This window comes from Canis lupus, chromosome 8 (assembly GCF_003254725.2).
Source record: "Canis lupus dingo isolate Sandy chromosome 8, ASM325472v2, whole genome shotgun sequence".
In the NCBI taxonomy this organism is placed as follows: Eukaryota; Metazoa; Chordata; class Mammalia; order Carnivora; family Canidae; genus Canis; species Canis lupus.
In genome coordinates, this window is record NC_064250.1 from 9,969,891 (window position 1) to 9,993,131 (window position 23,241).

General features: G+C 34.7%; 1 protein-coding gene and 1 pseudogene across 5 annotated transcripts in view; both read left to right on the top strand.

The window, feature by feature from the left end:
- SCFD1 (sec1 family domain containing 1) overlaps positions 1–23,241 on the top strand; it is a 106,497-nt gene continuing 83,256 nt past the window's right edge. The window contains exons 1-7 of one of the 5 annotated variants that reach the window (XM_025443507.3): positions 1–134; positions 5,758–5,828; positions 8,488–8,576; positions 11,801–11,891; positions 16,345–16,467; positions 17,777–17,864; positions 21,584–21,673. In XM_025443507.3, the coding sequence (XP_025299292.1) occupies positions 77–134; positions 5,758–5,828; positions 8,488–8,576; positions 11,801–11,891; positions 16,345–16,467; positions 17,777–17,864; positions 21,584–21,673 (610 nt within the window). In that variant the 5' untranslated portion in view covers positions 1–76. Of the gene's footprint in view, positions 135–5,757; positions 5,829–8,487; positions 8,577–11,800; positions 11,892–16,344; positions 16,468–16,866; positions 16,970–17,776; positions 17,865–21,583; positions 21,674–23,241 lie in introns of those variants that run through there. The other 4 variants (XM_035719642.2, XM_025443509.3, XM_025443510.3 and 1 more) reach the window with 4 other exon arrangements.
- Positions 19,463–19,562, top strand: LOC112658115 (U6 spliceosomal RNA; annotated as a pseudogene).

Here is a 23,241-nt window from a genome sequence, read left to right on the forward strand (position 1 = left end):
CCCCGCCCCGTGGCCTTTGCTTCCGGGGCAGTCGGGCGGCCACGTAATCAGGCTGTGCTCGCCAACCGGGCAGTGGATGGTGGGAGTCAAGATGGCGGCGCCTGCAGCGGCGAGTATTCGAGACAGACAAACCGGTACGATCTATTCCCTTCTCCCAGCGGTTTTCTGCCTGCAGTGGGGACATCCTTTGCCTGTCGCCCCGCCTGGGTCGCGGTGCGTGCAGCTTGGAGACGGCCTTCCAGAGGCTCATTCCAGGTCCTAGAGCATCGAGAGCCCCTCCCCTTTTGAGTTTTTAGGGAAGAGATGCCGGTAGCTTGAGAACCCGGCCCCTCTTACGTGGTTCAGAAGAAGGGGCTTCCAGGTGGGCAGTTTGCTACAGCCCTGCTCTTGCCCCTTTTCTACTGGGCCTTAGAAGGCCATCGCAAAAAGATCCGGCAGCTGGCATTTCTCCCCCTCTGTTGCTACCCATGAAGTCTCCGGGTTTGTTTCTCTGCGGGATTCAGTTCATTTAGTTTTAATGTTGGGAGTTTTCCGTTTTTACGCTTCCTCCACAATTACAAAATTTAGATATTCTTTCTGAGCAGCTTGCGTTCTGCCATTTCTCTTTGGGCCAATCTTTTGGGGGTACCTGAATAGAAATGCCTAGTGGTAAAGATTTCCTTCTTTAGTTCGCTGGAATGGAATTGAAGAATAGCCAAAAAACAGTGGATTAGTAGCTTTGTCATTTTAACCGTTTGACAGATTAGTATTTTAAAACTTTTAGTTTCATCCTCGATAGAGCAGTTATATAGCTTTCATTTGTACAGTGAAATGTTTTTTAAAAGTACAGATTTTTTCCCTTAAGCTTCGATATTTTTTCCGTCTTAGATATTTTGTTGTTCCTTATTTTTTGTAAACTTCTGATAAACATGGTTTATACCTGTAAGCTCCAAACCAACTAGCTAATTGGCCTGGAAGTTGGCAAGCTGTTCATTCTGAGGAGCTAATAGAATTTGTAAATGGTCCCTTGTATTATGTTCTTTTGCATGTTAATCTGAATTGGAAAATAAATGGTTACAATTGATATGGTTTACAGGAGGGGTTTTGGTTGTGCTTGATTCCTTCCTTTAGAATTCAGAGAAAAAATTAATAGACTTTAATCTAGTAACGACAGAGAGTGAATTTGGAATTGTGTTCTGCTTTTCCCATTAGATCATTTAGTATAAGCTATCAGATGAAGTTAGGCATAATTTAAGTAAGATTTGGGGAATACCTGCCACATATTTTATATGTAAGCAAATAGAAGCCCCACTTGTCTTTGCAGTATGGTTCTGACAGCTTAATGAAGCTCAATGAACTAGGTCATACTACATATTAAAACAACATAACAAGGACAGCTTAACCAATACAAAGGAGACTTTCCAAAAAAATGGAACTTGTAGTAATTTTTATATGAAGAAACTTTTTGGAATATTAAAATCTAGTATAATTTTGATTTCTGTGAAAATAAACCATTATAGTGAGATTTCACATTATAACTAGATAGTTGATGCCACATTAATCATTTATCAAATTGATACTCTAGTTGAGTTCTCTTATTTTCAGAGAAAGGTAAAACCCCATATGTGTTATAGTAGCAGAAGTAAACATTTCCCTGATGTTCCCCATATTCCCTGATGCATAAGAATATCCTGGGAAGTAGCTCAAAATCAATTCTCAAATATTCTAGATACAGGACACTGTGATACAGAGGAATTTGCAATCTATTTGGGTAGAGAATAGCTGATACTGAGCATTTAGTATAGCTAGGCATTGTTGTAAGTGATTTTACCAGTATTATTTTGTAGATGAGGAAACTGAGGTATAGAGAGGGTAACTAGCATGCCTGTTTTTTGCTTTGCCTGCTTGAAGAATATTTGTCTTTTAAAGGTCACCTTAAAAGTCATCTTGTTTGTGAAACTTTCCTGAAACACTCCCCTCTTTATTCTCACCTTTAGTTCAACTGGCAAAGTCCTGTTACCGTAGTCTTTCATGCATGCCTCCTCTTTGGTGGTTCTTGTTCACCATCCCCACTTCTCAACATTGGAAAGCCACACATCAACTGCTTTCTCTCTTGCAGTGATCTCATGTGGCCTCTTGGCTTTAGGTACTATAAATATAGTACCAAAATATCGTAACAAAATATAGTAACAAAATATCGGGGACTCCAGGGGAGCTCCAGTGCTGGACACTCACAGGCATTCAAGCAGAATTACTTTGAAGGCTACGCTAGTGTTTGATTTTTAATAGTTTTGTTCAATCACTGACTTACTGATCTAGTTTTCCGTATATTTGGGTAATTATCAAGTAATCTGAAACATTTGGCTGGAATATACAACACTTTTGGCCTAAAAATTATCATCAGTTGCCACAGTAATTCTTACACTGTAACCAAAGACAGTTTTTAAAAGGAAACACCTTTCCACAGACCTATTCCTGGGTTATTTTTCGTACTACTTTTTCTGTCTTACCTGGAAATAATTTACAAAAATAACTTCCTGAAATTTGCACTATATGTATATATGCTATATTATGCTAGTATACTAGGACAGAGTTGCCAATTAGCGGATATGGGTGGATAGAGTTCCTCTGAACTCTTAGATTTGATCTAAGCAATTAGATCAACTCTTAGTTGCTTAGATCACCATGTCAACTCCATCCTTGTAGATAGTTGCTCAGGTCAAAGCTTTTAAGGTTTCTTCACTTCTCTTTTTCATATCCCATATCAGACCTGTGGGTAAATCTTATCAGCTCTACTCTGAAAATATATCCACAATATGACTATTGTTACTGTTATCACACAGGTCCACAATACTATGAATTTTTGCAGTGACCTCTTATTTAGTCTCCTTGCTTTTATATTCTTGTTCTTCATTTTTCTTCACACAGTACCAAAGTGTCAATACATATTTGTCACCTTTTGCTCCGAATTCTCCAGCAGCTTCCCATTTCAATCATGGTATAAGCCAAAGTAATCTTACAGTGGTCTACAAGGCCCTATATGATCTGCTCCCCCCTTAACTTTCTGACCTCACTTCCCTCTTACTCTCCCCTTCCCTTGAACACACCAGAATGCTCCCACTACAGAGCCTTTTTTGTTGCCTCTTTTTGGAATATGCTTTCAGAGATATTTGCATGGTTCCCTGCTTCACCTCCCCTAGACCTTTATTTAAATGTTACCTTCTTAGGAGGCCTTTCTTGGCTACCCTATTTAAAATTACACTGCAACTCTCTTTTCCCTCTGTCCTTTGTTTTTCTCCATACCACTTACCATGATCTCACATGCCATGTGTTTAAACTTACTTTGTTGTCTTTTTCCAACTAAAATGAAAGCTTCTTGAAAAAGGTCATTTTTTTTCTTCAATCTGTTGTGTTTAGTGCCAACAGCTGGAGCAGTGTCCAGCAGATAGTAAACAATCATTAAACATTTGTTGAATGAATAGTAAGTATAGTTGATCATTATAGCAAATGAGTGACGAAAACATTCCAGGTAAGGGTGAAACTACATTAACCAAGTTTTGAACTGTAGATGGTATGTTTAGGGTCAGTAAAGAAAACTGGATTACTATTTCAGTTAAAAGCAATGATTTAAGACTTTAAGGAGTTACTCTGATGAAAGTAAAATTATATTCTTCCACATTCTTTTTTTTTTTTTTTTAAGATTTATTTATTTATTCATGAGAGACACAGGCAGAGGGAGAAGCAGGCTCCATGCAGGGAGCCCGACGCGGGACTCGATCCCAGGTCTCCAGGATCAGGCCCTGGGCTGAAGGCAACACTAAACTACTGAGCCAGTGAGCCCCCCGGGCTGCCCTTTTTTTTTCCCCACATTCTTTAAACATAGGCCCTATACTTCATTAACAAACCCACTGTGTCAAAATCTCTGTTAAGATAGCCAAGGGTCAGAGCTGAAGAAACTTGCCTAGATGCGACTGAGAAGGCAAATGCGGGAATATCTGCTGAGCCTGGCTCTAGAGGACTCTATACACCTGGGATTCACATGCAGTCCAAACTGTAGTTTTTTCTAGTTGTCCTGTGTCAAGAATGTGAACAGCTATTCCCAGAAACAAGATTTTTCTACCTGTTGGCCATGGGTGCCAGGGTGGTGATGCTTGGAAGTGGGAGGAGGAACTCATTAAAGTTCAGTGAGCAAGTTAATTCAGCAGCACTCTGTGTGCCTCTTATGTTATTTCAGGTTTAAGTACCAAAATGTTTTTTGTGTATGTTTATGTGTTTCTCATGTAATAACATCTGTAAGCTTTTGAAGCAGCTATAAGTTATTAGCCGTGTGTGTGTGTGTGTGTGTGTGTACATATATATAGGCATTAGCTACTAACATTTTACAAAAAAATCATGTATGTATGCACAAAGATACTATTTTTACATATACTGTAAGTAGTATATAGTATTACATATTATATAGGTAGGAGTTTGACTTGTAGCTTATTTTGCATCACTTAAGAAAGCCTAATACAAACGCTTTTAAAAATCAACCAAGTAGATTACGGGATTGGCAATCTTAATTAAATTACCTGAGTAACACCCTTCCTTGAATATTGACATTCTCAGCTTTACATAGAAGTATATTGAGATTTTTAATTCCCTTAGAAAAATTTCTGAATCTACTATGACACATAAGGATGAGCAATAAAAACCACAAAGTGCAGTAACATATAGAACATAATTGCTTTGATTTTAGAAACAGTATATTTTCTTAGCAAGTTATCTACCCTATCTATGGGAAAGTCTCGCCTTTCCCATGGAGCATGTGATATTAAACAGTACAACTTTTCAGTGAATCTGATGAGATAAATTGGTCACAAAATGTACTACAAGATAACTACAACATAGACTTGCTGTATGAAGGTTTTGTATATGAACCACTTAAATATATTATACATAATTTTTGTTTTTCATGTGATTCTGGTCTTTGCTTTCAGCAAATAGACAACAGCTCTAGTTATCTATTGAGACTACTGCAAGTTTATAATTGATAAAATTTCTTTTTGCATCTATGTAAAACATAAGATAGGGAAATGTCTGTTCATGTCTTCTGCCCATTTTTTAATTGGATTATTTGTTTTTTGGTTGTTGAGTTGTAGAAGTTCCTTATATATTTTAGATACTAAACTTTTATCATTTGCAGCTACATGGATGGAGCTAAATACTATCATGCAAAGTGAAATAAGTCAGAGAAAGATAAATACCATATGATTTCCCTAATATGTAGAATTTAAGAAACAAGACATGCAAAGGAAAAAGAAGACAAGCCAAGAAACAGACTCTTAACTATAGAGAACAAACTAAACCAAGGGGCAGTGGGTGGGTGAAATAGGTGAAGGAGATTAAAGAGTACACTTACCATGATGAGCACTGAGTAATGTATAGAATTATTGAATCACTCTATTGTACACCTGCAACAAATGTAATACTAGATGTTAACTATAGTGGAATTAAAATTTTTAAAACCTTTTAAAAAATGTAGTTTGTGATTGTCAGGAGGAATGAAAAAGGCTTCTTCCTGAACATTTTTCACATTTTCATCTGGGGACAGAAAAATCTCAAACACTTGCCAATTAGCTGTTGATGGAATGGTCTTACAAAGTCTGACCCTGATTAGTCAGTTTTACTGGGATGACTTTTGCATTTTGTTTTGAGGTGGTAAGTAATAAATGTGGGGGACATTGAATGAAATCCGGAAAAACAATGATAATATTTAATAAGACTTTTCATTTCCAGTGGCTTTGAAGCGTATGTTGAATTTCAATGTGCCTCATGTTAAAAATAGCACTGGAGAACCAGTATGGAAGGTAAGAGACTTTATTTTAAAAGAGACTGTTTTCCTTTTTCTTGGCCCTTACTGGTTGTCATCGGAGGGAATTTCTTATTAATGCTGAACATAGCACATTTTAGTTGTAATGCGTGAATAGTTTATTTAACATGGTTTCTTTCTTCCTTTCTTTTTTGAGAGAGAGAGAGTGAGCGAGCACAAATGTGCAAGCAAGCAGTTGGATGGGGCAGAGGGAGAGAGAATCTTAAGCAAGCTCCAAGGTCAGTGAGGAGCCCAACGTAGGTCTCTCACTACTCTGAGATCATGACCTGAGCCAAAATCAAGAGTTGCATGCTCAACCAACTGAGCCACCCAGGCGCCTCTTAACATGAATATTTTTAATAAACACTTTATGAAGAGAGACAGGCAAGGATAGTAATACTCATCTAGGGAATCCAGCTGATCTCTTGGTCCCTCACTGGTAAGTCTTTACTCTGATTGATGTTATATTCCTTAGCTTTGCAAGTCCAGAATTTGGATCTTGGAAGCTTGTCCAAGGTTAGGCAGATTCAGAGGGGGACTGGCCCATTTTAACCAACTCATGAAAGAGTGATCTGTAAACCGGAATGCCAGTAATAAACTGGCATTTATGATATATAAAACTGTCAGTGAAATTGTTAATTGGACCAGAAAGCAATCTGTAATCGTTGTCCTTTGAGAAATGCTGGAGAACCTTTAAAAATTCATGTCCTTTGAGCTGCTTCATTCTAAACTTCCTACTGTCTTTCTTCAAGGAGATTAGAATACAGCTGATTACTTGTATACTTAGTAGTTTATAGTCACTTTATACTTCTTTTTTGATAATAATTGAGAACATGTCAACCTAATTACTATTACAGGTGTTTTGAAAACTGATGAGTCCTTACAAGTCTTTTGGATTAACTCTCAAAGTGGTTAAAGTCATCTATTTTGAATTCATAGGTTAAGCTTCAGAGTATCCTCTAATTTTTGCCTTCATTCATTTGTGGGCATCCTCTTATTGCCCTTTGCATTAACAATGCTATTTATTGTTTCTAAATCGTGAATTAAGCTTTTGCATTAAATAGCTTGAGAATTTCTTGGGTACAGATTCATGTCAAATTCTCTCCCTTCCCATTACTTCTATATTACAAGATTAATAATACAAATATACTGAGACTTTTGAGAGATGAAACATCCAACCTCTTATAGCTAGAACAGAAGAGTTTTAGCTTTTCCTTTTTTTTTTTAAGATTTTATTTTTAAGTAATCTCTACACACAGTATATTAAGAGTTGCAAGTTCTTCCTTTTGAGCCAGCTAGATGCCCTAAGTTTTAGCTTTTCTAATGGAAATTCTGGCATACAGGAAAAGCATATTTTTATGAAAGGATATTTCATCCTGTCATTAACATTTTCTTATTCCATAAAGAATTATTGAGATAGTTATGGAAAACCACTAATTGAAGTTTCTCTTGTATTTGCCTTAACTGTAAAACTAATTTTGAGTTAGAAGACTCAAGAGTTCGGGACAGCACAGGTGGCTCAGCAGTTTAGTGCCGCCTTCGGCCCAAGGCCTGATCCTGGAGTCCCGGGATCGAGTCCCACATCGGGCTCCCTGCATGGAGCCTGCTTCTCCCTCTGCCTGTGTCTCTGCCTCTCTCCCCCCGCCGCCCCCCCCCCCCCCCGTCTCTCATGAATGAATAAAATCTTTATAAAAAAAAAAAAAAAGAAGACTCAAGAGTTCTTACTACTACTTTAAAGATGTCAGTTTTAATATTTTAGAATGTGAAGAAATGTATGTGACAAAATAAGGCTAACAGGTACTCTTGAGGGACTTAATTTTTTTTAAAGATTTTATTTATTTATTCATGAGAGACACAGAAAGAGAGGCAGAGACACAGAGAAAGGAGGAGCAGGCTCCATACAAGGAGCCCAATCACTCTCTGAGCCAAAGGCTGCGCTCAACCACTGAGCCATCCAGGTGTCCTAAGGGACTTAACTTTTTAAACGAGTATCTTATTTAATCCCTGATACTTAAATTACCAAATTTTCTTTACACTTGTTACACATTAGGTTTGAGAGGGACTAATTTGTAAAATTTCTCTCTTTAGAAAGGATATATGCGAACTCAGTGAGGAAGTGTATGTGACTTTGTATGTTTAAAGTCCTTTATTACAGCATAAGATGAATATTTTATAGTTTCTAGTATGCTTTTTTATCCTAGAAAAATATTTTAGGAGAATAAATTTATGTAATATTGTTTTAGCCTAAATGATCATGCTTTTAAAAATAAATTATGACATGAATGGACATTTTGGTAAATGATAGAAAATATTAAATTGAGGTAAGTATAAGAGTTCAGCATACATTGGGGAACCTGGGTATCTCATTTGGTTGAGTGTCTACTTTTGGCTCAGGTCATGATCTCAGGGTCCTGAGATCAAGCCCCAAGGCAGGCTCTCTGCTCAGCGGGGAGTCTACTTCTCCCTCTTCTCCCTCTCTGTGTGCATTCTCTTTCTCTCTCAAATAAATAAATAAAATCTTTCTTTTAAAATTCAGCGTACATGATTTACCAAAATAAATTATACTTCAACATTGTCTTAATATGCATTCTTCATCAGCTGTTCACTGATAATGATGTTTCAAAAACACTATTTTTTTTAAATTTTATTTTAACTAGGTGCTCATTTATGACAGATTTGGCCAAGATATCATCTCTCCGCTGCTGTCTGTGAAAGAGCTGAGAGACATGGGAATCACTCTGCATCTGTGAGTTTTAACATATTTGTAATAATGCTATTTGTTTTCAGATACATTATTAGAGGATACTTTTGGCCACGCTGAAATCAAATGATTAAGGGACATTTATGGAGAAAATAATATTAGGATATTAGGTACAGTACTTGTATAAAACAATTTTTTTCACATATTGCCTTTTATCTAACTATTCTGAAGTTAAAAATAATTCTCAATCTGAGGCTTTATAATTTCAGAATTTAAATTTTCTCCCTTGTGTCTTTTCGTATAGACTGGTTTACCCTCTTATGTGAAGGAAAAGAACTGGTTATGTTAAGATCTCTTCCATCTCTGGAAATTTTTTATTCCTTCAATTTAAATATACTTTTTAAATAGAAGAATATCTAAATTAGGTTATCATTATATGAAAAATGTAAGTCTCTGTGATACAATGCAGTTGATCACCAAAGGAACTATGTTGCTTCTTAATACTGACTGAATTTGATTATATTACTTCTGGTATGTTTGATAAATAAATTGCATTGCTTTGTAGACTTAGCTGAATAGAACGTTTGGAGAAGGGCTGTATTCATGTATACATACTGATACTTTATGTACTGAAGGAGTCCAGTTTTAAGATATCCTATCCTATTTGCTTTTTGTTCTATTTATGATGTTATAACCAAGTTCCATTCTATTGTTATATTGGATTGAAATGTGCTCTTTTAGTGGCAGTGTGGTTTTAGATTTCCAGTTAGTAACATATCAGAATGTGATTAAATTCTTTAATTCTTCAATTTTATGTTAAGCATTTGTTTGAAATTAGTAGAATATTATATTGCATTCATTCCACAATGTATTTTTTCACTTTTTTATATTTCTGAAATTAGGATCTATCTTCTAATTAATGCTATGTAATGATTAAATTGGCAGCATTTTTCTGCCAATTTTAACAGAAATTATTTTAATATGTTTTAAAATTGATAGCACCTTAGGTTTGATGAAATATGCAATACAAATTTTCCTTTCATTTTTATTTCAGACTTAAAATACAAATTTGTTGTTGGTAATGTGTTAATTCTTATTACCTGAATATTTAGCTTAATGCCATCCTTGAAAATGATGGTTTATTAGGACACCTGGGTGGCTCAGTGGTTGAATGTCTGCCTTTGGTTCAGGTCGCGATTCTGGAGTCCTGGGATCGAGTCCTACATCAGGGATCCTGCTTCTCCTTCTGCCTATGTCTCTGCTTCTCTGTGTGTGTCTCTCATGAATAAATAAATTTTTTAAGTGGTGGTTCCTTAATAAGCATTAATTACTATTGCTGCCTTACTGATTAACTCCTTTATTTTACTAATAAAAAGATTAAAGTTTATAGAGTTTAAGTGATCGTCCCATGATTGGACAGCTAGTTAATAGCAGTGTTCAAACTGCTTGACCCTGGATTCTGTACCTGTTTGTCTTCTGAACCATAATGGCTTAGTAACAGTGACTAACAGATGTGAGGCTTTAATACTTCCTTAAAGGGTAACAAGGCAGTATGCCAGTTTGAGAGTAATAGATTCTTTCTGCCCACCTGTTGCTGTTGTCACCAGAATATAAAAAAAAATCACACAGCTACCCTTGTAAATTTCTGTGCACAGTACCTCTGACTGTCTTCCCTATCTGCTGAAGAATGCTTCATCAAGTATTCTATGCTCTGCAAGCTAGTTTAGGCTGATTTGTAGGAAATAATAATTAAAGCTTTCCAGAACATGAAATGGTTCATGTTCATGGTGGTTGTAGCTCTTCAGGCAGTTGGACAGCCAACATAAGATAATAACCAATGGCTGTCATAACAGTGTAATCTTTCTGGTGTCAGTAGCAGTAGTTAAACAGATAGAAAGAAGTTCCAGCTTCCAGAAGTGGCAGTCTCTTTCACTCTCATCTTTATAGAAAGGTGACTACAATATCATATATGGAAGCATGTATAGGAAGATTGTATATAGAATATTGTTCATAGAAGGATGACGAGAATATTGTACAAATAGCATGTTAGTCATATTTCCTGATATAAGCATAGCAGAAGCTTAACAGTGAAAAATAAAGACATTTTGTGACTTGATATTGTGGTATTTGAATCAGTATACTCCCTGAATTGTTGGAGAAAATGATCAAGTGATAAAATCTATGAGATACTTAGGTGATCTCTTGTGCATTCTCTTATGATGCAATAAATACAAACAAAATAGATTATCTTAAAGTTTTAAGGAAGCACTCATAAATCTTTCATTTAAAAATTATATTTGATTTTATTTATGGTTAATTTTTTTCATTGTTTTGTTTGTTTTTAAAAATTTTATTTATTCATGAGAGAGAGAGGCAGAGACACAGGCAGAGGGAGAAGCAGGCTCCGTTCAGGGGAGCCTGATGTGGGACTCCATCCCAGGACGCCAGGATCACAACCTGAGCTAAAGGCAGATGTAATGCCACTGAGCCACCCAGGCGTCTCTCTTTCATTGTTTTTAAAGACTCTTCCAGCTTTCTGTTATCCCTTTTAGAGAACTGCACTTTCCTCCCACCCACCCTCCTCCAGCCATATTTCTGTGAAAACTGTAAATAAATTGATATTCAATGTACTTTAGTTCTTCTTCAGGAAGAATATTGGTATTAGAAATAAGGTGATTTGGGTGCCTGCATGGCTCTGTAGGTTTAGTATCTGCCTCCAGTTCAGGTCAATATTCTAGGGTCCTTGGATGGAGTTCCACATCCGGCTCCCTGCTCAGCAGGGAGTCTGCTTTTCCCTCTCCCTCTGCTCCTCCTCCTACTTGTGATCTCTCTCAAAATCTTTAAAAAACAAAAGAAAGGAAATAAGGTGATTATAATAGAAGAGATGAAGACTGACATTAGGATCTTACTAATAAATAATACTAGCACTGATATAAGTTTAAAACTGGATTAAGTGATTAATTAATTTAATCCCTGGGTGGCTCAGCAGTTTGGCCCAGGGCATGATCCTGGAGACCCAGGATCGAGTCCCATGTTGGAGCCTGCTTCTCCCTCTGCCTGTGTCTCTGCCTCTCTCTCTCTCTCTCTCTATCATGAATAAATAAATAAAATCTTTAAAAAAAAGAAGATTACTTGCAGCAGGAGCTTTTAGTGTACTGATCCTTCTCCCTGAACTGGTTAATTCCTAGTTTGAGAAATACTGTTTTAAACTATATTTTTAGATAAGTGATTAAGAAAAAAGTGAATTTTATGTTCTTAATATCTTTTAGGCTTTTGCACTCTGATCGAGATCCTATTCCAGATGTTCCTGCAGTGTACTTTGTAATGCCAACTGAAGAAAATATTGACAGAATGTGCCAGGTAATATAAGTTGTTTTCCTGACCCTAGAATGTGGAAACAGGTTTTTTCCCCCCAAATTTCTTAGATTTCCAGTGTGAAAAATTAGAAATTGCCTTACCCAATTTCCCACTTTGATTTTTGAGACTATCTTTGAATTTTAAAAGACTGAAAGATTTAAAATTTTTTGGCTGTAGAAGCATATTAAGAGTTAGCCTGGCTTTAAAAAACAGAAAATTTAATACATAATATTTTTTTATTAAAGTTTTTTTTTTAAGACTTTATCTGTTTATTCATGAGAGACATAGGCAGAGGGAGAAGCAGGCTCTCTGCGAGAAGCCTGAATGTGGGACTCGATCCCAGAACCCTGTATCATGACCTTAGCCAAAGGCAGATGCCCAACCACTGAGCCACCCAGGCATCCCTAAAGATTTTATTTATTTATTTGAGAGAGAGCACAAGCAAGGGGGAGGGTCAGAGGGAGAGGGAGGGTGGGAGGGAGAAGCAGACTCCCCACCGAGCAGGGAGCCCAGTGCAGAGCTCAATCCCAGAACCCTGGGATCATGATTTCATGACCCAAGCCAAAGGCAGGTGCTTAACCAACTGAGCTACCGAGGTACCCCAGAAAATCTAACTCTATTAACTTTAAAACTAGGGTTTTATTTTTCTAATATAATAGGAAGTTCGGGAGTAGGAAGCCCAAGCTTGTATAGTAGTTTTATGAAGTAGTCAAAGACCCTGGCTCCTTCTGTCTTTCTGATGTTTCCTTTGGTTTCTCATTTTGCATTGTCTTGATTGGTGCTTCCTAGAACTACGTGGCAGCTGAGACCAATTTTACATCTATGTTCAAAGCAAGAAGGGGGAAATAAACTATTCCAGTCCCAATTGTTTGTTTTGATCAGGAAAGCAAAGATTCCCCAGAAGCTCCCAGAAGACTCATTTATTTATGTTTCACTGGATAGAATTAACTTCAAAAGAGGTTGCAAAAGTTAATATTTAGATGAGTATATTGTCCCCAAACAAAATCTGGATTCTTTTAGCAAGGAAGGGGGGGGAAATGTGTATTAAATAAGTAGTTAATAATGTCTGCCACAGACTCAGAAGCATCTCATTACTGACTATTGAATCAAATTACTGCAGTTGGCCCTTGAACAACACAGGTTTGAACTACACAGGTCCACTTATAGGAGGCTTTTTTATGGTACTCTAAATGTATTTTCTCCCTTATGATTTTTCCTAATCTTTTCTCTAGCTTATTTTATTGTAAAAACACAGTATATAATATATATACATACAAAATATGTATTAATTGACTGTTTATGTTACATTAAGGCTTTTGGTCAACAATACACTATCAGTAGCTAAGTTCCTGGGGAATCAGAAGTTAAACGCAAATTTTCAACTGTGCAAGGTGTCAGTGCCTCAGCCCCATGTTGTTCAAGGATCAGCTGTATTTAAATTGTTAGCAAAGGTCACATATTTTGTGTCCTTTTTAGCTGATGATGCCCAGCTTTCTCTTTTATCTTCCATAAACCTTACTTTGCCATTTTTTTAAAGAGATAGGATTTATCAGCCCCTTCCACATTTGTGGCTATTATGAAAAATGCTATAACATATAATAACCTTATAAACATTTGTACATATTTCTGTGTATATATTTTCATTTTTACCCGTTTGGCTCTTATATTTAGATCTTTGATCCAGTTTTTATATATGGTACAAGATAGACATCCAGCTTCATTCTTTTGCATGTTACCCAATTGTCCTAGCATCGTTCACTGAAGAGATTATTCTTTCTCCCATGAATGGTCTTGCCAGTTTTATTGAAAATTAATTAACAGTAGATACCTTGGTTTATTTTGGACTCTCAGTTCTATTCCACTAATCTCAATATCTGTCCTATACCAGTACCACACTGTCTTGACTACTCTTGCTCCGTAGCAAGGTTTGAAATTGGGAAGTTGAGTCTTCCAACTTACAGTCTTCGTTTTCTAGATTTTTTTTTTTTTTGGCTTCTCTAGGTCCCTTGAGTTTTCATATTAATTTTAGGATTAGGTTGTGAATTTTTTCTTTTATTCATGAGAGACACAGAAAGAGGCAGAAACATAGGCAGAGGGAGAAGCGGGCTCCTCACAGGGAGCCCAGTGTGGGACTCAGTCCCCGGACCCTGGGATCACGCCCTGAGCCGTAGGCAGGTGCTTAACTGCTGAGCGACCTAGGCATCCTTAGGTTGTGAATTTCTATAAGAAGCTACTTGGAGCTGATGGGGATTACATTGAATCTATAGATCAATTTGATGAATATTATTATCTACAATATTAAATTTTCTAATCCATGAACATGGAGTATCATTTTATTTATTTAGATCTTTAATTTCTCTCAATAATGTTTTATAGTGTACAGATAAAGATTTCACACTTATTAAATGTATTCATATTTTTAATGCAATATTGAATTTTCTTAATTCTGTTTTTTATTTATATACTTGAATTGAGCAATTGCATATATATCATCATAGATATATATGTTGATCTTACATCCTACAACCTTGTTCAGTTTCTGTGTCCTTTTGAAATGTCCCCATCATTCTTTGACCACTTGTTTACTTTGGGGCACAGTAGGATTTTTCAGTCTCCTCTCCTACTTACTCTGTCCTAGCCTGAGATTCAGCCATTTATCTAAAGAGTCTGGTTGTTTTTTGTAGAGAATGGTATTTAGAAATCAGCAACTGAGAATAAGGTGTATTCATTGCTACAGTTCTTAGGATATCTTAATGGACAGAACTAGGAAATACATACATATATATATGCGTGTGTGTATGTGTGTGTATATAAATATATATGTATATACACACACACACTTTTATATCGATATTCAACTCTAGAAATCTTTATCTCTCTAGGTAAAAAGACATATAGTAAATATCCAAAACTGTTTCATTTCAGAAATATAGGTTCATCCTAGTTTTTCTCTTTTTCCCTCTACAAATCTGACAGTAAGAAACATGACTCCCAATATATTCAACATACTTATTTTTTCATTCCCCTTAATTCTCAATCCTTTATCCTTTTTTTTTTTTTTAAGATTTTATTTATGACAGAGTACAAGCAGGGGGAGTGGGAGAGGGAGAAGCAGACTCCCCGCTGAGCAGGGAGCCCAATGCAGGACTTGATCCCAGGACTCTGGGATCATGACCTGAGAGGAAAGCAGATGCTCAACCAACTGAGCCACCCAGGCGCCCCCTCAATTCTTTATCCTTTAACCAATCCCCTAACGTTTCTTAAACCACTACTCTGCTCAGCAGCCTTCCTCACACAAGCTCCAAACCCTCAGTTTTTCACACCTAAAGATCTCTAATACCAGATGTATCTTAAAATTGATGATGTGTTACAGAATTTTATTGGCCACATTAATTCTTTCTTGGTGTTACATAATGGTACCTCTTTCAATCAACACTATCTTAGGTTCAAAGAAATAGAGGCATACCTTATTTTATTGAGCTTACAAGTATTGTACTTTCTGGAAATTAAATGTCTGTGGCAACCCTGCATCTATCAAGTCTGTCAGTGTTGTTTTTCCAATAACATTTGCTTAGTTTGTGTTTCTGTGTCATATTTTGGTAATTATCACATTGTTTCAAACTTTTTCATTATCATTATGTTTGTTATGGTGATCTGTGAGCAGTAATAACTTGCTGAAAGCTTGGATGATGGTTAGCATTTTTTAGTAGTACTTTTTCATTAAGGTATATACTGTTTTTTTAGACATAATGCTATTGCACACTTAATAGACTGCAGAATTGAGTGAACATAATTTTCATAGGCACCAGGAAACCAAAAGATTATTTTGACTCACTTTATTATGTTTGCTTTATTGTGGGGTTTGGAATTGAATCCTCAGTATATCCAAGGTATGCTTGTCTGGTTATTTAGATTCTATTTGCCTAGGGTTTAAGAAGATAAGTAAACTGGATTTAAGAATTAGCATAACTTTAAATTATACTACTTTTGCATGATTGAGAACTAATGCTTCTGGAATTGGTCATTGGAATTATGTCTGAACAGCGAAGGAAGTATGTTGTATTATTCTATGACCGGAGCTGTAGAAAATAGTATCTGCAAAATATAATAAGCATTTTACTATTTGAGAGAGAACCATTTCTGGATATTTTTAAGGAAAATCCAGATATACTCTTTCAAGCAGTTTTATGTGATTTTGTAATTAATAGAATTTTATTGATAATATAGATCATAACTTTATTAATATATAGGTCCATTATTTCTGGCAACCAAGTAACCAAGGTTTCTTCATGACTTTTTTCTCTTGGGATATTTTTTGATTGCCTTTTGCATAATCCATCTTTTAAATACATATATTATCCTCCAAAATCTCTCTTTTACAGTTATCTAAAAGATTTTCATTTGTGGTCATCCTTTATACTTGCCCATAAGAATGAAGTATTCATTATATTTATAGGATCTGCGAAATCAACTCTATGAATCATATTATTTAAATTTTATTTCTGCTATTTCAAGAAGTAAACTGGAAGATATTGCAAATGCAGCATTAGCTGCCAGTGCAGTAACACAAGTAGCCAAGGTAAGAGATTTTGGTTGACTGATGACATTTTGTTAATGTAAAATTTAGTATATTCTGAAACCTGTTAATTGACTTAGATGCCTAATTTACAGAGGACCAGATCAACCTAAGAAATATTTAGACTCAATGTTTTTAGAAAAAGTTCTAATAATGCAAATTATTACAATATGGAGTAGGCAAAATAAACCAAATTGAAGGTACCTATTATTCAATGAATTTGAAAGATAAAAATAAAACACTGCATTGGTCTTTGTTTTAGGCTAGGACTTGTATAATCTTTTTAGCTTGACTCAAAAATAGTTTGACAGTTGTGTTGTTATAAATTATGCTAAAAATATATTGATATTATTTTATTTACATATAATCACTATAGTCACCACACTATCTTCAGATCTTACTTAGAAGAGAGAATCCAAAGAAGTTATATTGCGTATTATAACAAAGAAGGAACTTACAGCAGGCCAGCAGTTCTACATCACAGTTACTTTTTAGATAGATTCAGGTTAGTATAAATAAGTCTGTAAGTTTATTCTTAGTTATAATCCTACATGTGCCCTGTGCTTCTTGAATTTGAACAAGACGTGAAATTCTAGAGAATGATATAGGACAAATAAAAGACTAAGCAACTATATGTATTGTTCTTTTCAAAGTTTATCATTAATTTTACATAAGTAATGCAAATAGTTGTGTTTGTTTAAATAAATTCAGTCTATTTTAGGGATTTTTAAAAAATTTTTTCCTCTGATTTGTACTTCTAAAGAACTAGTGTAGCTTTTTTCCCCCTTATAAGTATTCATGGTAGAAAAATAGTTACTATGGCTTTCTTAGGAAGTGTGATTAAAATGAATATAAAAATTGTGATTTTTTTTTCTTCAAAACTGATATACATTCTCATCCCAACCACAGTTTTTCTTTTTTTTTCTTTCTTTAACCACAATTTTTCAACAAATTTTTATATCTTAAATTTTGTTTTCTGAAAATATTACTCCCCTTCTTGATAATTTATTGCCCAAAAGCTTGTTTATATTCCTTTTTAGTATTAACTCCTCATTCTTACCTGAGGCAATCTGGTACATAGTGTAATTTTTAGTTATTGAATATAATTATAATTTCCATTTTTACCATTGGTTGACTAAATCAAACTAAATATGCTTTCAGTATTGTAAAATTGGGACACCTGACTGGCTCAGTTCGTAGAGAATGTGACTCTTGAATTCAGGGTCATAAGTTCAAGCTGTATATTGGGCATGGAGTCTACTTAAAAAATGTATTGTAAAATTGACTTGTAAACCTTTTCCTTTGTTTCTAGGTTTTTGATCAGTATCTCAATTTTATTACTTTGGAAGATGATATGTTTGTATTGTGTAATCAAAATAAGGAGCTTGTTTCATATCGTGGTATGTAAAACAGGAATATTATCATTTGTTAACAAAATGAATGATGTACTATATTAAAAGAAAAATAGCATGTTTAGTACAATCAAAAGGCAGTTTGTTTACAGCAATAGAACTCTACAAGATTTTTTAAAGCACACAAAACAAACCTTAGACTGAATTCTGTCACAGATAAGCAAGATGTAATAAAGTTGTTTTGTAAGCTTGATGAAGTACCAATTCTCTGACCTTATATGTACCACATAGCAGCTTGCATAAGTGGTTCTTTCATGGCAAGTAAAATAGTATTTTAGTAGTAGGATTCAATGAATCTTCTAGTAGTTTGACTCTTGGACAAGATTAACTTACTCTGCTTCTCTGCATTAGTTTCCTCATCTGTAAAGTGAGGATAGTGATACTATCTACCTCATAATAGTTTTTGTGGAAATTAAATGGATTAGTGTATGTAAAATGCCTTTCTGGCACATAATAAGTACTCCGAAAAGGTTGACTAATATTGCTATTTGTCAAGGAGTCAACAGCTATTACAGCACTATTAGAGAATGAAGTATAGGTGCCATTCTCAAATACAGGTTGTTAGATTCCCTTGATTCTTATACCCTGTTCAAGTACTAGTGGATTGAATATTGATATTAATCAAATGCTATCTAACCACGTTTGGAGTTTGTATTCAAAATTTTGGTAAACTGATTCCCAGATGTAGATTAAAACTAATAGACACACATGCGTACTCACACACACACACACACACACACACAGATAAAATACCCAGACCCCATTTTATTATCTATGTTGCTTTTTTTGCACTTTTTTTTGTCCCTTAATCTTTTTAAATGTACAATATAGTATTGTTGACTCTAGACACAGTATTATGTAGCAGGTCTCTAATAAAAGTTACTCATCTTGCTTAACTGAAATGTTATGTCCATTGATTATGTTGGATATTTTAAAGAAAAATGCAGACTATAGTAGATATGATTAGCCAGTTCATTGAAATAATCATTAATTTGTTACTTAAGGATTGAGATGTTTGGGGCTGACTAGAATTTCATTGGTTCCTAAGTGGAGAGTATGGCCCCATAAAGGGGCATTTGGAAATGTATAAGGATGTTTTTGGTTGTTAAATTAAGTTGGGCTGCTACTAGAATTCAGTGAGCAGGGACTAGGGATGCTAGATGTTCTGCAGTGTGTAAAACATGCTCATAACGGAAAATTGTTCTGCCCAAAATGTCAGTGGTACCCTATTATGAAATACTGGGCCAGATGTTAAGCTGCATGGGAGAAGGGATAATCAATTTTTGTTTTCTTGAGCTCTGTAACATGCTGTCTTTTAGAAATTGAACAACATCCCTAAAAACTCTTAAGCGTTTGCTGAATTGCCCTGTCAGAAATTTTTGATAATAGTTGTTATTTACAGAAGTCCATTTACAATTAATTTTTAATTAATTAGCTACTTAAGTATTTAAATTACATGTTTAAAACCTAGTTTTCCTTAAGCCTTTTATTTTTCCTTAAGCCTTTTTTTTTCCTTAAGCCTTTAAGCTAAACTTATCAATTGTTAAATTATTTATAAATCGGGTTGTATAAAAACAAAGCACCTCGTGCTTAAGCAGTACATATAGTCAAATTAGAACAATACAGATACTAGCATGGCCCCTGTGTAAGGATAACATGAAATTTTATGAGATGTTCCATTAAAACAACAATAACAACAATAAACAACTAAGCATCTTAACTTTTTCTTTGGTCAATTAACTCAGATTGAGCAGACTGGATTCAAGTCATTCCCAATTAACAAGTTTAATTAGCAAACTTCGTTTGCTGAATTTTCTTTAACAGTTTAAGTTGCATTTGTAAATTCAGTATGTTCATTTTTAAGTACTTTAAATATGAGACCAGGCAAATTTATAAATCTAATAAACAAAATCTGCCCAAAAATTTAAATATTTAAAAATAAATTTATAGTGAGTCTAAATTCATTACATTCAGTACTTATATAATTAATTTTTTATACTTCTCGAAGAATCACAGATCTGAAATTAATTATTAAATTTAAAGTATAAATTTATTAATTTTAAAGTATAGTTGTATGGTTAATTGCCCAGATTCTCAATAGTCTATTTATAATAATTATAAATTGTTCTATAAGCACTTTACAGTGTAAGTTCATTTACTCATAGGTAACTTTGTGAAGTAGATGGTATTACTATTACTATTTACGTTTTCCAGATGAAGTAACCAAGGAACTAGATACTGAGTAACTTGATAAGGAAATGGTAGAACCGGATTACTAAACCCACTTCAGACACAGTGCTCTTAACCATTATGTAATTATGTGCCAAATCCTCTCAAATATCACAAGTATTTTAACTGATAATCTTAAGCAGATTAGCCCAAACATGTTATTATTGTGGGTTTTATTTATATCACCTACTTTTCATGGATTGGAAATTTATTTATCCTTTTAAAGGAAGCAGATTTTATCTTCCCAAAGTCAGGCTACTATCTCAAACCAAGTTGTTAACATAAGTGAGTTGAGGTTATTGATGGACAATTTTTTGACCCTTTGGGTTAGTTCTGATTTAGAGGTGTGAGACCAGGGTGTAGGAGGGACCTAAGGGCTAAAGGCTTCCATTTGGATTTTACCTGTACCATTGATTAACAAAATGAGCTGAGTATTTCCCTTGTTTGGTGTCCCTTGAATTTACATGATTCACATTGTATCTTTTAGCCATTTCTGTCTTCTGATTTGAATCTGCAACATCAAGTAGCAGCACCCTCCCTCATCCAGATTCTGTATTGCCTGGTTGAATTCCTTATTATTTTATGCTCTCTGGATGGCCCATACTTTCTTTAAACACTTTGATATATACGGCTGGAATCTGTTTTCCTCTCATAATAATCACAAGTTATATTGAATTTTATGTTTGTTTCCAAATTCAGAGTGTTGGGAAATTAAAAATATAGATATTTTAGTCTGATCTTTTAACAAATGTTTATTGAGCATCTACTCGTCAAATACTAAGCATAAGTATTGTAAGAGCTGAGAGAGGAGTAAAGCAATATCTTTGTCAAGTATAGTCTTCACAGCAGTGTTTTTGTTTTTGTTAATGTAGCTCTAAGAGTCATCTGTGGTGCTAATCAGAATTGCAGATTTCTTAGAATTATCCAGATCTATTGAATTGAATCCCTGAGAGGAAAAGGCTAAGAATCTTGAATTTTTATTCTGGACAAACTTTCTCTTTCATATTTCTAAAGTGATTCTTATACCCACTGAAGTTTGGAACTCACTTAGGTACAGTATAGTAATCAGAAAAGAAATTCATATAACTTAACTACAATACAAGAAAAATGATATGGGACACTGGTCTTATAATAATTGATTGGCATTGTCCTTTCTGGCAGTACTTGGGTAAGAAGTTCAGTAGTTTCTTGAGGCCATCTAGTGTTTGTGAATGAAAGTATGGAATATGATATTTTTTACTTGCTCTGGCAAAAATTTTGTATACTTTTTATGGCAGATTTGTTTTCTTAGCACTACTATGATTTTGATACTGTTCAGTACTACAGATACTGAAATGCTGTGCAGTTTTTTTGAGGTATAATTTTTAATGGATATTTATTCACTTAAAGGTGTAACATAAAAAATTTTACTTTTTGAGTATTACAAATGTTATCAAGACGTAGAGTTTGGTAAGTTTTTTCTCTTTATGTTATTTTAGCCATTAACAGACCAGATATCACAGACACAGAGATGGAAACTGTTATGGACACTATTGTTGACAGCCTCTTCTGCTTTTTTGTTACACTGGGTAGGTCCTCAAATCTTTCTGGTTATTTCTCAAAATGTTTAATATTCTATTAGGAAGAATTTCAAATACACTTTTAAGTATATAGAGATAAATATAACTGTTAAGGCACACTCCCAAGGTTCCAGAAAACACTAAATTTAGTATACTATTAATCCACTGTACTCAGAATTTTAAACCTTTTTTTGGTACATCTAAATTTACTTAGAGCTACTTTGTGTTCAGTATCTATTGTGTGATTTTTATGGTTTCTTACTAGTAGATCTCTTTAGAAACCTTCTAATTGCAATTTTAATTTTGCAGACACTGAAAACCCCATTTAAAGTGATCCTTACACTAAATTTTTAAAGTTTCTCTTTATTTCACAAATGAGAAAATTGAGAAGGGAGATACCATGAATAGTTTAGGATACAGTCAGAAGTTTTTTTTTTTTTTTTTTAAGATTTTTTTTTAAATTTATTCATTCATGAGAGACACAGAGAGAGAGAAAGAGAGAGGCAGAGACAAAGGCAGAGGGAGAAGCAGGCTTCATGCAGGAAGGCCAACGTAGGACTCAATCCTGGGTCTCCAGGATCACGCCCTGGGCCCAAGGTGGCGCTAAACTGCTGAGCCACTTGGGCTGCCCCACAGTCAGAAGTTTGAGGAGAATTTGCATGCAAGGTTTGGGCCTCCCTTGTGATTTTCTCCTTTAAAAAATCCTGCCCTGAATGCCAGGCTTGGATTCTTCTGTTTTCTGCTTGAGCTCTTTCTTTTCTGTGCCTTGCAAACTAGAAAGTACTCTCAAGAGAAAAGCTAGTTAAAAATGTATCTTAATTTTTAAATATATCTTTTCTTTCAAAATTTTACCCTCCTGCACTTTCTGCACTTTCAAATATTTTTAGTACCTTCAAGTGGGGTTGTTATTGCTGTTGTTTTAAACAAAGCACATGTATATGCAATTTTTAGTCATTAAACTGACATAATTAACCTTTCTATTTTGCCATCCTACATATTCTCCAAGATTTCACTGAATGCAAGGGTTTTTGTGAACATTAAGGTTATTTTTCCTTAACGATAGTTATATTTTCAAGGTAAAGGTAGATTGAAAAAGATAAGTATAAAAGACCATGGAAGTGTTAAAGCAAGCTTTCTTATAGAATATCAGAAAGTGATTTTTTCAAGAGTAATTGAAATTACTGCCCATCTGACATAGAAGGATGTCAACCAGAGATTAAGTGAAAAAGGCAAATTTAAGAACAAAATTTATCCTATTTTTTGTACTCTTCACAAATACATGTATTTAAAACTACATGTAAAAAATAATCTGAAAATATCCATATCTAATTCTCAAGGGGGATTATTTTATTTTAGGGTGCTGGAACCAAAGGGTTAACTTTATACATTTCTAACATTATTTAGAGTTTTTATGACAAGCATGTATAACTTGCCATTGGAAGAAAGCAGTTTTATAAAACTTGCTAATATTCTACAATTTTTTGCAGTTGACTGAACGTTTTGTTTAGAATCTAAAATGCAGCAGTTTCAGCATGTTAAGATTACAGTATTCTCAGTTTGTTTTCTGAGATATTCAA